Source organism: Micropterus salmoides, unplaced genomic scaffold (genome assembly GCF_014851395.1).
Source record: "Micropterus salmoides isolate LMB-PRFRI ecotype aquatic unplaced genomic scaffold, ASM1485139v1 Ms_hic_scaffold_16, whole genome shotgun sequence".
Classification (NCBI taxonomy): domain Eukaryota; kingdom Metazoa; phylum Chordata; class Actinopteri; order Centrarchiformes; family Centrarchidae; genus Micropterus; species Micropterus salmoides.
Window position 1 is genome coordinate 24346799 of NW_024040707.1, and position 16829 is coordinate 24363627.

Genomic DNA, 16829 nt, shown 5'->3' on the forward strand with positions numbered 1-16829 from the left:
TGCCAGTATTTCCTTCTAAAGTTCCGGTTTTTATTGACTCAATTTTATTCATCCCTCATCAGGCATGTGAAGGCAGGTGTCAGGCAAGCCAAAAATGTATCAGTGAGAGCTTTTCATAGCATGCTTCTGTATTTTCACGCTCTCTACATCTCAAAATTCTCTGCCACTGCTGCCAAAGAGCTGAAGCCTTGAACGTCAATGCCCATGATTCTCACTCCGCTCACCTGCATGCTCTGAGCTGCAGCAGCTGCTTTCTGCCTCTTCTGCTCTACAAGCTGCTGCTGGAGCTGCTGCTGTAAAGACTGGATCTGGTCTAGCTGAGACTTCTGCTGGGCAAGCTGCTCCCTCTGGAGCACAAGTTGTTTCTCACGTTCTTGTTGCTGCTGTTGTAGAACCTAAAAAATGTTGGTGGATAGGGGAACATACAGGAAGCACACGTTGGCAAAAACAGAAAGAGAGAGAAAAGTACAGAGAAGCATTGCACAAGAGATAGGTGAGAGATGATGGGTTAAGAGAAAAGAAATGATAAAAAATAGAGAACTGATTTATACTGATTGTATAAAAGATGACCAAATTTCCAAATGCAAACTATATCACAAGGCTCCTGAAACTGAATATAACAGATAGTTATTTATGTGTTTTAGATGAGTTTTTATGAAAATAAAATGATTCCAAGTCAAACTTTGATATAGTGCAATAAACAATAATGGAAGTGCAACATAAATAAAGTGTAGCATGTACTTGTGCCAAATAATGCTCATAAGAAATAATGCATGTTCGTTGTTGCATAAATGACAGAACCTAACAAAAACCCAGTTAGGGTTTTTGCTTATACTGTAGGTCATAAGATTCATGTTAAACATTCCATCTTTAGTTCATTCTCATTAAGGAAGGCTTCCACACCTGTTTAACAGAGTTAACTTGAAAGATTTTCAACCGCTTGTTCTATCAAAAAAGAAGAAAGTTGTAATGTTACCCCTTCTGTTAACTGTTAAAACATCTTCAAAAGGATTTAGAGGCTAAGAAAAGAATTATATTCAAATATGTGCTTGCTATTAATTATTCAATGTTTACAATATAATAGGATCTATTTCTCTTTTGCATATAAATCAGACCAACAAGTGGAACATGAAACCACTTTACAATCAAAATCTGAGCATCATTGGTTTCTATCACACATACATACTACATGCATGCACATTTCATATACAAGAAATGTCGAGTAAAATGAACAACATAGCATACAGACTATAAAACTGTGTTTTTGTAATGCAGGATGCTAGCATTTCCTTAAACAATAAAATCATTACCATCAATGATTACATGAAATAACAATGACAGAATTTTAACACCATCTTCTGAAGGGATATTTATTTAGATACGTTATACTTTCTGGTCAAAATCTTCAATAAAACTGTCAAAGCTTGTTACATATGTATTTGTGGAATTGACACGAGACATGCTTCCAAAGATATCCATGTATTGTATACTGCATACAGAATTTGTTTGATTTTCTAAATTATTTTTGGGAATGATGTACTTTATCATGCAGAACAGGTCAATGTGACATTGAAAGAACAAAAGCAACTGAAATAATATAAAAGTATAATAACTATATATGATATACCACAAGTTACACCACCACAAAAACAACAAAAAGCAAACCAAAATCCACATAACATCAAACAAGACGACAACTATCAAACTCTCCATTCTGTCTCCTGTTTCTTGTTCTACCTGTTCCTTGATGTTCTGCAGTTCTTGTAACTCTCTCTGCACCAGTATCTGCTCCTTCTCCCTGTGCAGCTTTAGCTCTATCCTTTCTCGATCCAGCTCTTCCTGCATGCGCAGTTGCCGGAGTTTCTCTAGCTCCACACGCTCCCTCTCCATCTGTAGAAGCTGCTCCTGCTGCCGATGCAGCCTCTCTGCCTCGGTCTCACTCTCCCTGTGTATGACACCTGGTGGAGGGAAGGCAGGAAGAACCCCTGGAATGGGTAAACCACTGGTTGGGGCAGAAGGGCCTGGAGGTTGGGTGTGGCAGTGAGTGTGTGAAGGAGCTGAGAGTGGGGACACATGGGCTGCTGGAGAAGGCTGAGCAGATGTCACAGGTAGCTGTTGTTGTTGTTGTTGACTGTTAAGGTGTGCCTGGGACAGGTTTATTGGCTGTTGCTGTGGCTCCATTGGTATGACAACTGTTCCTTGTACTGAGGTGACCTCTGCTGATGAAGAGGTCACTATGGCACCTCTACTGATGTAAACTGGTTCATCCTGGACTGTAGAACTTGTAGTTAGTGAAACAGTTGGGGCACCTACTGGTGTTGAAGTTGTTGGAGCAGTAGCCGTAGTGACAGTGGTTAATGTTGTTTGGAGACCCGGAGCTGTGTAACGGACTGGAGCTTGTCCAGATAAGGGCATTCTGGGGCTCATTGGTAGTCTGCTAAGACCAGATAGGGGCACAGGTGTCATGTTAGCAGAGAGATATGGCCTGTAGACCCCCCTCAGTAGCGGGCGAAGAACAGAGGCAGGCTGGGTTGTGATGGGAAGTGTAGAAGCTATTGGGGTCTGAATAGTGGAGTAGATCACCCCACCAGAGGACCTAATAGCAGCAGGGTACATGGCTCTGAGACTTGCCTGCCTGGCATTGATCAGGTTTGTTAGTGCTTGACTGTGGGAGATTGGTTTCCCATCTAATCCAAAGAGGAGGGTTTGTCTCATGCCGAGACCTGCTGCAAGTCTGGAGGTCCCAGGCCCAATTCCTCTCCCCAAACTGCCAAACTGCATCAAGTCTGGGTTACTTCCATAACGATCCATGGAATTGAGTGCTGCACACATTCGGCTGATCTCCCTGGCAGTTGTAGCACTGTACTGAGCCAAGTTAGCTTCTTGAAAGCTAGCAATGTCATGAGCAGAGTATCCATAGTCAGAACTTATGTTAGATAAGGAATTATATCTCCTGACAGGCAGAGTTTGAGCTGTCATGTCTCCTCCATGCCGTAAATCCGTATAGGAGCCATACTGCAGCCCCATATACCCTCCATAGGTCTGTTTCATAGCAGTTAGATCCATTGCAAGTTCCCCTGAGGCGTGGAGGTGTGGTTCTAGTTTAGAATGGTAGGACTGCACCCCAGCTTTGGCTAGGTTTGTATCAGACATCGAAGGCTGTAGCCTACCAGGGAAAGGTATTGTGTAGGCCTTACGTCCATCCATTGAATACTCACTGTAACTTCCAGGTAGTCTTTCTTGGTCAGACTCATAGGTAAGAGGTGGGGCAGATGGAGGCCTTATTACCTCTTTCTCAGAACCACCAACACAGCTTCCTCCAAATGGAAGTCGGTAAACATCACAGCAAGCAGGCTGGTTGTCAGGTTTAATATGGCCTCCTGCTAGATCCATAGCATCCTGTCCTAATTCTGTATTCACCAGCTGAGTCACTGGCCTGGCCTGCTCTGGCCCTCCATCCATCTGCACTACCATGCTATGCAGTAATTTACCTCCTGACATCAAGCCAGGAGGACTGGGCTTCCCTTTCAGCTCAATGGGATCAGTGCCAAACAGCTCAGGATTAATGATTGGTGAGACAGCACTGACCACAGCTGAGGCATTGCTAGCCTGGCTGACTACCAAGTCTTCTTTCAGTAAAGGTGACATCTGGCTGGTAAGATTGTACCTGGCCAAAGTAGATGCTTGTTGCTGCTGCTGTTGCATCTGATGATGCTGCTGCAACTGCTGTTCCAGGAGCTCTTGTTGTTTCTGTAGCTTCTCTTGTTGCTTTTGTAGCTCTCTCTGTTGGACACTGAGATCTTCCAGTTTGGCATCAATTTTTGGTATTGATGGGTCAGTTGGAGGTGAAATTGGTTGTTTGTTTTGGGAAAGACACATGGCCGAACCAATGCCATGACCCAGATCCACTCGGTTTTGATGGGGATCACAATAGACTGTTGGCTGTTTGTGCTGGGTCATGAACATGGAAGCAGCCACAGTAACACTGACAGTGGTTGGTGTGTTGGTCACCTGGGTGTTTAAGTTCATAATCAGTGGCTGTACAATCGTTGAATGTCTGTTACCCTCTGATCCACCATGGTATTTTCGGCTTTCAGTGGCCAAGGAGGTGAGATCCATTCCCTGGTCAGTCATGATAAAAGGAGCTGGTTTTGAGACTGTTCTGAGATCCACAACACTTCCACCTTGGATCATATGGCCCTGGTCTACCCTAGAAGTACCTGGGACTGTAGATATTCGACAGAGGGAGATGTTATCCATTGACACAGACCCTCTTGTGTAAGTGCTTGCTGTGGTGACCATACTTGTTCCCACATTTATTTTCTCCACTCTTTGTGTTCGGTAGAAACTGCGTGTAGGAGACTGTTGGTAAGGTGGAGTGTCAGGAGGGCTGGCACACGGGGAGTAAGTGTCAAATGTTAATTGCCGGCTAAACCGGGTAGGCGAAGACAGGGGAGAAGTAGCCGTGTTGACTGTCATTGGCCTAGCTGGGCTCAGAGGTGAGGAGTATGGAACATCCTGGGAAGACTGCTGTCGATAGAGCCGTTCCCTGGTTCCCTGAGCCATCCCTAGAGACCCAGAGCCAGCTGAATCCAATTGTAATGCTGAATTAAAAGTCTGCGTAGAGAACTCAGCTGTAGCCCTTCTGGAAGGTGAACGGGTAGGACTCTGATGTGGTGGCGATGGAGAAAGAGGAGGACTTGTGCTCCTGTAATAAGTAGTATACTTGGGAGAACGTGGCTCAATAATCCTCTCAGTAGAAGATGTTGAACTGTCTCGCACTTGGACACCCCTGATCTCCCCTACCCTTCTGGTGATCACTTCTCTTTGACTGTAGGCCTGGGTAATCTCTGCAATCTTGCTGCATACACTTGAGACTGTAGCTGAGGATGTGGCAGGACTTCCTGTGTGTCTGCTGTATAAAAATGACTGAGTAGACGTCATAGTGTGGCTTGAAGTAGTCTGAGAAATGGTCACTGCATCTCTGGCATAAACTCCATAAGCTGCAATAGTGGTGGCAGCCACTGTTGAAGTTATTCCATTCTTTCTTGTTTGGCTTTTGATCCTGTCTTTTTGTCCATCCTTTGCAGAAATGTGCTGTGTTATTTGGACATCAGCAATCCGTCCTTCAGTCTCAGCAAAAGACACAGGAGCTGAGATCTGGGTCGGGCTGGTCCCTGGAGTTAGGAGAGCATTGCTTTGCTCTAGTAACTTAGCAAATGCTGGGCCTGTGTCAAGGAGCTGTTTGTCTGGGTAGGAGATCTCAATCTCAATCTTTACTTGCTCATCGGTGGCCTGCTGCATCTTGGTGATGTTCTGAGATGTTTGTCGGATTTCCTCATAAATATCTGTTTCTGTTTTTGCTGCCTCATTGTCATATCCTGTTTGATCTTGTTCATATTCATACTCGTCATCATAACCTTGTCCATTAAAGTCCTCCTCATAGTACTGCCCGTGTCTTCCTTGTTGTTGCTGTTGTTTCTGTTGTTTTTGAAGCATCTCTGCCTTCCTCATAATCTCCTCATAAACCTCCTCAGCACTCTTTAGTGGTTTTGAAGTTGAAGATGGTGCTCTAGTGGTTGTTGTAGTTGATGATTTCTCTACTGGTGAGTAAAGAGACATAAAGGTAGGCAGGTTGTACTCACTACCTGACTTGTAAAGTTTGGACTCGTATCCCTCAGCCTCTGAATCCAGACTTTGTGGGGAATATTCAGAAGTAGAAGAACGATGGAGCTCTTCCATCTCTGCAGCTTGTCTCAGCTCTTCTGTTGGAGAAGCATCTTCAATAGGTGAGAGATTGCTAGGTGGTGTCTTGGACCTCTCTCTGCGCCTCTGAGCCCTCAGCTCCTCCTTATCCCTCTTGGTCTTTCGTGCTGTGCTCCTTATTCTCTGTTGTTCCACCTCCCTCATCTTCTCCTGCTCTCTCAGAAGTTCCTCTTCCTCTCTCAGCTCATCCTCTTCTGAAGAGTCTTCGATGGTGGGAAGGAGAGGGCCGTGGGAGCGGTGCCGTGCTTTCCTCTGCTGCTTGGCCTCTTCTAGCCTTTGCCTCCTGCTGGGGCTACTGTCACTGTCCTCCTCCATTGATGAGATGGAAGTAGGAGACTGGCCTGAGCCATATGAAGATGAAGTGGCTGGCAGAGTGGAGGAGTAGTCACACCGAGAACGCTCCTCAGGAGATCCTGTCAGGCTCTCCATTTCTAGCTCTGGTTCCCGGTCAAGGCTCAAATCATTTTCATTGCTCAACTCAATGTCTCGGTTGTAGCTATTGGTGTTATTGAGTTCAATGGTTTTGAAACGCCTCAGGCCTCCTTGTGATGCCAACATATCTTCCTCACCCTCTTCTACTGAGCCTTTATAAACTTCGGTAGAGCTTTTTGTTTCCTCCTCAAAACTGCTGGAATGGTGCTGAAGACGTCTCTTCTCTTTCCCTGAGTCAGAGATTATGTGCTTATGGTGGCCTTTCTTGGATTTCTGGTAGCCATATCCTTCATCTTCCTCCTCCTCCTCCTCCTCCTCCTCCTCCTCCTCCTCTTCCTCCTCCTCCTTTTCTTCATCAGCACTCATCTCTATTATTTGTCTCCTCATAAACTCCTCATCTGTCATCTCTACAGGCTCTACCTCTTTTTCCATCTTTTTCTTCTTCTTTTCCTCCTTCCCTTCCTTCCGTTTACCCTCCCAGTCTCCCCCATCCTCTTTTTCCTCCATTATATCTTCTAGGTCCTCATCAGAGTCGTATGCATCTGCAGGGATTGACAGGGAGCGTGGGCGCTGCTTTCCTCTGTCATCCAAATCTCTGTCTCTGTGCTTCCTACCCCTTCTGTCCACCTTCTCTTCAGAAAGACTCTTCTCCAGCAAAGGCCTTCCTAGCCTGGTAATTTCAGAGGGGCTTGATGGGGAGCCCCGCCCACTGATCCCCTTCTCACTCAGTTTCATCTCCTCTTCTTGGATTAGACCTGTGATTTCACTATGGGAGCTGGAGATACCATCAGAGGAGTAGCCTGTGTCACTGAGGCTCTGAGGGCTGCGTGACAAGTCATGGGTGCTGTTGTTTTTAGTATCCTACAGAGGGAAGAACAAAGAAAGAAACATACATTAGATTTGGGGAAGCTAGTGATTCTAATTTAGAATTTGTGCAATTTAGATTATTTAAATTAATTGATTATTTATCAACAGTGCTGTTGCAATGCATGTATTGTGAATTGTCCACTATTAAAATTTAAATTTAAATCACACATCAGATCTCGATGAACGAAATAGTTCATAGTACAGAATTTACAGTATATTGTATTATTCATGAGCACAAAATTACTTTACATTGGTCAGTGGAAACCAAAATCACCAACCGATTTTTTTACATCAGTCAGGGTAAGAATGTGCTTCCCCAGACCATCACTGACCCACCGGCAAAATGGTCATGCTCGATGATGTTGCAGGCAGCATAATGTTCCCCACAGCGTCTCCAGACTCTCTCACATCTGTTACATGTGCTCAGTGTGAACCTGCTCTCATCTGTGATGAGAACAGTACGCCAACGGACCTGCCAATTTCTCTGCTGAATGCCAATTGAGCTGCACGCTGCTGGGCTGTGGCCTAATAGAGAACATCGGGCTCTAATGCCTCATGGTGTCTGTTTCTGACAGTTTGGTCAGAAACATGCACACCAGTAGCCTACTGGAGGTAATTTTGTAGGGCTCTGTCCTCCTTATGTCCCTGCTCTCCTTGTGTAATGGCCCATAGTCTCTCCTCTATACATTTGAGAAAGTGCTGGGTGACATAGCAAACCTTCAACAGCACATATGGATGTGTCATCCTGGAGGAGCTAGACTACCTGTGCAACCTGAATGGGCTGCAGGCACTAGCAGAACGCAAAAGTAGAGAACATTCAGATAGGGGAGAGCAATTGTCTGTGGCCACCACCTGCAAAACCATTCCCTTTTTGGGGTTTGACTTGCTGTTGCCTCTCCAGTGCAACTGTTTCATCACTTTCATTTGCACGAAAACAGGTGCCATTGGTTCACAATTGTTTATGCTTCCTAACTAGACAGACTGATATCCCTAAACTTTAACTGACTTGATGTTATACTGTGATGATTAAGTGTTCCCTTCATTTTTCTTTTTAGTGATTATTGGGGTCTAAAATGCCTGATTTTAAGGCAGCTTTGGAAGTGGCAATGTTTTGGGGCGTTTTTGTGATGAAAATGTAAGAATAAATGAAGACTGCAAAGGTAGATGAGATTCTTTGAACTTTAGAATAGTAGTTGAATCATTAAACATTACCTCCATCTGTGTATGGTTCGTTCTTTGATTATTTCGTTTCAAAACCAAATCGGATAAACACATTAACAGAAAACAAAACAAAAAAAAACATCTGTTTTGTTAACCAAAATGGAAAAATAAAGCAGCTGCGTTATGTTCTATCTATGACTAGTTTTGTATCCCTTTTCAAACTTTTGGCTGCTGTACACGTGCGCCTGTTGTGCCTGGGTTGGGCTTCATCCAACCAGAGGGAATGATCACCCTCCACAGCGAACCAATTCGCTCCGACGACCTCCCTCACCTCTCCCTCACCCTGTACAGTCCAACGCCCCGCTCCCTCTCCGGCAGGCCTACTATGGGTTGTGTTGCCAGTGGAACCGGCGCACTGGACAGTCAGTGGTCATTCCCTCTAGCTGGATGAAGTCCGATGCTCCTGTTTTACGCATTGCCTAATCCATGTGTTGCTGCAGCTGGAGGCTCTCCGCAGCGCCACGCAACTTTCTAAATTCTTACAGCTTGTGAAGAAAATAAAGGTCAAGTCGAAACAATGTACAGAGGCTGAACGAAAATTACCCGTTGATTTAACTATTACCAGTTCTTGTTTGCTGTGTACCATACTGACAACTATCCTCTGCTTCGTGTGTTTCCTCACAGCAAATTTGAGTTTTGTGCTTTGTGTATGGAAGGGGTGGGGGTGACACATATTATTTCGGTTCTCTGACAGGGGTTGACATTTGGGGCGCAGGGTGTTTCTTCTTCTGGGGTCCCAGGGTTTTAGTGTTTCGGGGGTGGCGGGAATGGAACTCTGGATGTTAGTGATGGTAAAAGTGACTCTTTTGACAGACTTGAATCTTCAAATGCGGTACAGCAGCCCTCTAGTGGGCAATGTAAAAAAACAGCGCAGTTCTCAAACAAGGAAGGCTACCTGGTTTGCTTTAACACTAGAACGGCCATGACGTTATTTATAGGCTATATATATAGCGCGGCTTCTTAAATGAATGAGCCAATTATTAAGAATATTACTGTAACCATGGCCCTGGAGATGCTTCTGAACTTGAATAGTGATAATTCGGATGCAGGGGAACAATCGGAGGTGGAAAGTGACAGCAATGTTTCCTGGGTGCACATAAACCTTTCCTCCTCATCAGAGAGTGATCCAGAGTCAGAGTCCACATCAAGGAAAAAGAGGCGGCTGCTTTCATCAGACACGGTGGATCCGGATGTTCCGTTCATGTCGGCTGATCCTGTTGAGCTCCGCAGCACCTCGGAGGAAGTTCATGCAGCAACTTGCAGAAGAGCTAAGAGCACAGTTCATGGAGGAGAAAAGTTGGCACAAGGTTCCAGTCAGCAGTAGAAGCAAACACCGCAGCAGACACCAAAGCGGAGGCAGTGCCAGGTTCGGAGAAGCTGCAGTCAAAAACAAAACCCACGACACCTGCTGCAAATACCGCAAACCCGTGTGTGGAAAGCACTATATTGATGTAAATAGTTAACATATAATTTGTTATGATAGGCTAGTGTTTTTATGTTTCTGTAGCATATGCTTCCTTCTTGGTCCTTCTTTGTTATGTTTTACATCAGCTCGTTTACATCTTTTTCTATTAGCCTATTTTCTGTGTTATGTGAGTGGTGAACAATTAGTTCATTACTGCTCCACAGTAGCCGAGATGTCACGTTGAGAAAATGTGATGTGAAATGAACGAATTACTCCCTCAGACTACACGTTCCTCCTGAGTCATATACAAGATTAGTTCAAATGAATGAAACGTTCTTTGAACGACACAACACTACAGAAGACACTAAAACATAACAGCATAGATTTTTTTTTTGTTCATTTGACTTAAGTGCTGTGAAGAACATGCTTATACTGATAGGGAAGATGCTGATTTTTAGAGCCCGAGCACAAAACGTGCAAGGACCCTATTGAAATTTAAGGAATTCTTTTTTAGGGCCTGAGCATGAAAGGTGAGAGAACCCTATTGGAACTGAAGGAATTCTTTAAATAAAAATCTTTTTCTGAAAATGAATCACATTTTTGGCGGTCTAACAGCTCAAAAACTCTGCTCACACTTTGCTCACACATCCGATGAGGCAAAAATTTATGTATTGTTTTATGGGAGCAGCCCCGACCAAAGTTTCACCAATGTGTACCAATTTTCTGTGGTACATGTCCAAATGTACAAAAAAAGCCTTTTCTAGAGATTCCCAACACCCAACAGAAAGTCAGCCATTTTGGATTTAATGGTTGGATCTAATTTTTGCCGATTTACATATTTCATAATTTAACAAACTCCTCCTTTGGAATTAGTCTAATCCACTTAAAATTTTCGCTGTGCAGTCTAAACCCAGTGGCGATTAAAAGTTGGACAAAGGCTTCCGGTTATGGCAGCGGAGTGAACTGCAGCATGCTCTAGAGCAGTGGTCGGCAATAGGCGGCCCACAGGCCAAAGCTGGCACGCCAGCAGTAATACCAGGTCCGTGACCGTTTACTTTGATATCGGCAAAAAAAACCCAAAACGGATCAGTCATGACAGCAAAATTTACTCACATAATCATTTCCTCTTGTGATTGTGCCTACAAAATAAAAGCACGAGAATGTCATTGCAGCAGAACTTTATGTCATGTTTAATTGAGAGCTTTTACTTTGAAAAGTTTTGAAGGAAATTCAATTGAGTCTCTGGCTTGCTTGACACACCTCTGAAAACCACCCGTTCTCACTCCACAACTCGTCACATATGGACGCATGGTCCAAGACCCATCGGCGTCAGTTTGTAACGCACGGGGGATCCCTAGCGTCACAGTTCAACGCATTGGGGGAAGCCCTGTAGCGTCAGTTTTTGACGGTATAGGAAGAGGTTGGGGTGGTTGGAGGTGCCAGAAACCCGACTTTGAACCAGGAGACCTGGGTTTGTGTCCTGTGTGAAACAAATAGTCAACATTAAATATATTTATTTAAGTTACGTGTAAATTGCGTAAGTTACGCTAGTAATGTAAGTTAACTTATGTGTTAACTGACCTCCATAGTTATTTTAACCAAAACCATGATCTTTTCCTAACCTTCACCAAGTAGTTTTGTTGCCTAAACTTTTCACAACTTTAACAACGTGCCGTTTCAAAAAATTTCGAAAAGCTAGCTTTACTGGATGTTGCATATTTGTTGTTGCTAAGCATTGCTAACTTGACCACGGAGCCTTAAATGTCTAAATATTATGCAAAAACGGTACCCAGTATGTTGCAAAACGATGGCAAAGAGCCTTGACCAACCGTCAATATGTGATCAGTTGGGAGTGTTGCTGTGTTGCTGAAAAAGCCGTCAGAAAATGTGACATCAGATTCCCCTGAATGAGAAACTCAGGAATTTCCTCTGCTTGGAGATGGGCCTACTCGGAAAATGAAAATAAGCGTCCATAGGATGATGTGGACCAATCGCAGGGGGAAACACACTCCTGCATGTGCATAATGTGAACATGTAAAACGATCTCTTCATAATCAATTTGTTGAAAGGGGAGAAAAATAACACTAGCAACAAGTGGGGATTGAACATACAACCAACGGGAGTTCTGTGCACCACTGACTGAGCTAAAAAGCAACACAGTAAACGGTGGATTATAAATGATAAATTGACTATGTTCTGGCCCGCCATCTAATGACTTGAAAAAACGTTGGCCCGATGCCAGACTTTTTTGCCAATCCCTGCTCTAGAGCTCTCATCACATCTCATTACAATCTAATGCAGACACACCAACCCAACTGGCGCAAAAATGCACGGAGCTGCAGCAGTCACTCACCAGTCTACACCAAGACTTTGACGAGCTGGTTGAAAACACCCACAGGCTGAATTTCAACTGAGGCCGCAACTTGACAACCAGGAGAACCGCCGGAGAATGAAAAACCTGAGGATTGCTGGATTTCCAGAAGGAGTTGAAGGTAGTGACGGCATTGCCTTTTTTAGGAAAATGGTTACACTGGATCTTCCTGGCACGCCGGAGATAGAGAGAGTCCACCGCATGCTTTGGAGGAAGCCACCGGAAAGTGGGATACCAAGAGCATTTGTGATAAATTTTCTCCACTACACTGTTCGAATACTAGAGGCTGCGCAGAAGAAAAGAGAGCTTCTATATGGCAACTCCAAAATAATGACATTTCTTGACCTACTGTATCTCCCACTCTACACAAGAAACAAATGGCTTTCAGCTCACTAAAGACCCGGCTCCGCCAGGCCAACATGAGACAGGGCATGTATTATCCAGCGACCCTGAAAGTCGATACCTACAGCGGTGCAAAGAGGGTGTTCGACTCGGTAGAAGGGGCAAAGCAATTCCTTTGCAGGGAGGGAGTACCAGGACATATTTTGATTGGATATTCAACAAGGATATGATCTATCTCCAAGAACTGTGTGTAATCTAATGGTACACAACACACACAAATCATTGCAGTCTTTAACCTTGATTGACTTTTAGACTAATCTAGAGAGGGCACAGCAGAGGTGAGGGCAATAGCACCACGAAAACAATGAGTGAAGGTATAAGCTAAAAGCTTTTGCATTTTGGGAGTAGACTGGTTGAGAGTTCACTGGAGCGGTTGTTAATGCCATGGTTGTTTAAATTTATGTTCTTGTATTATGTGGAAATATATAATTGTCTAATAATTAGTCAAATTGAGCCTTTAGAAGGTTATATTTAACATTACAATAACTGAGAGCTGAGCTGACTTCACATGTTCTGAAATGCCTCTACAACACTACGGATTTCTGTTAGTTCCAAGGTATACCTCTTTAGTTTGGGGGAAAGAGGTTTGGTTCCACAGTTCAATAGAAATGTATTGTTATTTATTAGAATTATCAAAGTATGTGTACCTGAAAACTACAATTCATATTGTCTGGTGTTGAAGGTGAGTTAAGCTGCTTACATGTCTAGTCTGGTCGTTTACGAGGTTAAGTTGCTGCTGGGCTGTGCACTGTCGATAAAAGTTTATAAAAGTTATTAATTGTAAGTATGTGTACTGAAAAGGAGGGGCTTGTGATATTTGCGTGTGAGGCCATTATATGTATGAGTGGTCGTACGAATGGGGTATAGATATCTGGTTTGGAACGTGAGGGGTGTAAACAATTATGTGAAGAGGAAACATATACTAAATTATTTGTAACAACATAGTATTGATATAGCCTTATAGCAAGAGACACATCTGACAAAGAACGTATCATTTTGAAACAGGGAGGCTATAGCCAGATATTTTTTCATCACATTCATCCCAATCTAGGGGAGTGGCTATACTGCTCCATAGGAACGTCCTATTTCAGGTACATGTGGTCACTAAAGACCCTTATGGGAGATATGTGGCAACGCACGGGCTGTTACACAATGATAGGGGGTGACACATATGATAATACAATTACCAGTAATCCTAGTGAGATTGACGAAGCATTTTTGAGCTTCTATCAGTCCTTATATATGCTGTAAGGATGTAACAGTGCAAGCACAAACTTTCTAGACAAGCTTGATCTTTCTGCGCTGTCAGATTATAATCAGGAGAGACTAGAGGGCAGTATTACAAAAGAGGAGGTGTTACATACTATTACCTTGCTTGCCTCAGGAAAATCACCAGGCTATGAGGGATTTCCTATGGAATTCTACAAGGTGTTTAGTCCCAAACTGATAGAACCTATGGTCACATTGTTTAATTTTGCTGTAGAAGCAGGTAGACTCCCAAAATCAATGGAGCAAGCATTTATTTTTTTTTTATTCAAACCAGGCAAGAACCTCAAGCTCTGTGGCTTGTATTGGCCTATTTCAAATCTACGTAGTGACTATAACATTTTCTCTTCAAAAGAAAAAGAAAAAAAAGACATTAGGTACAGTCCTACTTGCATACTGTACTGTGTGTTTTCTCCCTGACATGTAGTTTATATAAATATAATCTAGATTACAGCGCTCTTATTTATTTTTTCCCATATTGTGGCTACAAGGAATGTGAGGTTGATTGTGTTGATTGTGAATGTTGAGTTTGATGGAGAAACTGTATGAATGTAAAGCAGGGCTGTGCTGAAACAGCCATGCATACTCACTTAACCTGCAAACATACAGCATTCTTGGTACATAGCCCTGTATGTTGCTATTATGTGTTACACATAATATTCACTGAAAATCAACCTCATCTTCTTTTGTATTGTCCTTTCATTGCATCTCTGTTTGTCCATTATTTACTGTATTTGTTTTACTTTTGGTTCATTTCCATAGCTAAACAACATGGTGCACTGGATTTAAGTGAAGTGGCAAAAAAAAAAAAAATCCAACTTACATCATAGTGCCTGGACTTCTTAATAGTCTTGATCGGTGTGATCTGCTCTCCTTTCTTCTGGGAGGGTTTAGCCTCTTTGCCGGAATGGTTCTCAGGCTCAGTATTGAACTTCTCTTCTGTGGGATTCGGCTGTTTCTGGGTCTCTGTGGTTGGTACCAATGCTGTTGCTGGTGTTATTGTCTTGGTTTTGGTCGGTTGTTTGGCAGCAGTGGGTGCAAACGGTCTGCCACTACTTGTTCCCTCATGGGTCTTCTGCATCTGCGACTGGACAAGCCTGGGACCCTGCTGATTGGTGGGTTTGTGGAGAGGGCTTTGCTGACTGGTTGGTGCCTGGTGACGGGGTGAGCCCATTGGCTGGTGCTTAGGAGATGGATGAGGAACAGGAAGTGGAGGATCATTGATGTCACCTATGGACATCAGCCGCTGGGTCTGGCAGTTAAGACATAACCACTCCTTTTTCTGAAAAACAGAGAGGACAAAAGCAAGTTAATGACAACCAGCCAGTATTCCACAATAGTACGGAAGTGTTTTGTTATCATATTGTTGCTTTAATTTGGTCCAACATATTTGGAGACACAGTTTTTATTTCCTTCCCAAATTCCAAAATCTTCCTTCAAGTTGCTGGCTTTAATTCTATGACTGTCAAAAATGCAACAGCTGCTCAATTATCAGCTATCACTGCTCAACAGCAAACAGTAAAGACTGCAAAACTGGGCAGCACCCAGGTACACGTGAGAGGGTGTTAGTGTGTGTAAATGCAAACATAGTGACAAAGAAAAAAAGACAAACTGCCGGTAATTGCCATGGATTTTGTTTGTCAGTGTTGCCCCCATGACCCGCCTTCCCCTAGGTCTAGGGGAGGCTTTCAGATGTAAATGAAAATGCTGTGAGCTATACAAATACAAATCAGGTATGACCCCACTGGTCAGAAGTGACACCTTTTTCTATCTCTATGTGTTAGCTTCAGTAAAACAGAATCATGAGCATGACTAAACAGAGAATGAAAGGTGGCAGAAGTAATTGGAGGTGTTTTTACGGAGTACAGAGAAATGAGATGTGCAGGATGGAACAGGAGAGACCAAACAATCATATCAAGACTTGATTTGGACACACTGGACTAAACAGCACATTCTTCAAAATAGGCAAACATAACTTAGGCTGTTGTGACTACTGTGGGCAAGAAGAAACAGTAGAACATGTTATATGAAGAATGAGGATGAAAGAAGGCAGCTGGTTCAAAACCTCAGAATGATAAAAGTACACTTTGGTTTAATAATAATTAATTAATTAATAACTTGAATTGTTTTTCAGTATCTTAGATTAAACAGTATGGTTGAGAGGGTATGAGTTCATTTTATTTATTTATTTATGTATAAATAAAATAAAGCCTAATCCTTTGATCCAAACTCCTTACCAGTTGGTAGCGCTAATACACCAATTAGTTGTTAATAATAATATATTATATATATATATTTGCTAATAATATTCCAGAAGAAGAAGCAGGAGAAAATGAGACTTCCAAACTAAAAAAAGTAAAATTTATTTTACCCTTCCTCCATCCAGAAAGCTTTTGAACATATAAATGCTGTTTCTGAAGGTGAGTTAAGCTGCTTACATGTCTAGTCTGGTCGTTTACGAGGTTAAGTTGCTGCTGGGCTGTGCACTGTCGATAAAAGTTTATAAAAGTTATTAATTGTAACTTGAACGTGACCAAACTGCTGTATTCTGTTCAATGTAATATCATACTTGTCCTGTGTGAGTCCTGGTGTTATTTCAGTCCCCTAACTGAAGTTCTGCCTTCAGAAAGAAGGTAGCATGCTAAGTCCGCTTGAACAGTGTTAGAAACGCTGTAGTACCTCTTTAACAACCTCTTTAGGTCTCTGGATTTACATGATGTGGATCATGATGCCATTGTATGTAAGTAGCAAATGTTTTACAGTGGTGGTTTTATTTTTACTGTGGCTAAGCTATTTATTTATAGCACAAAATGTTGTTTTCCAGGTGCTTGTGAGGTCCAGTATGAGACAGTACACAGAAACTTCTGGTACAGTTGACCAGATCTTTCTGTTGGGGCGACACCCTATAAGAGTTCTGCCCGGTGTCGATCGAGAAGGAAGCAGGTACGATTTGTTGGATTAGATTCATAGTTGGACAATGTGACATTATTTTTCAATGAGATGTTTTTTCCCCCCAGGCCGTGAGACTTTTGATCTCTGACAGATTCACCGTCAACACTGCTCAATGAAACATAGTTTATAGTTAATTTTCTTCTTCAT

General features: G+C 43.0%; 1 protein-coding gene across 1 annotated transcript in view; it reads right to left on the minus strand.

Moving 5' to 3' along the window:
• Positions 1–16829, minus strand: part of bsna (bassoon presynaptic cytomatrix protein a) — a 108364-nt gene that overhangs the window by 79029 nt on the left and 12506 nt on the right. The window contains exons 2-4 of the mRNA XM_038721940.1: positions 14554–15012; positions 1738–7059; positions 225–395 (exon numbers count right to left, since the gene is read on the minus strand). Of these exons, the coding sequence (XP_038577868.1) occupies positions 225–395; positions 1738–7059; positions 14554–15012 (5952 nt within the window). The remainder of the gene's footprint in view (positions 1–224; positions 396–1737; positions 7060–14553; positions 15013–16829) is intronic.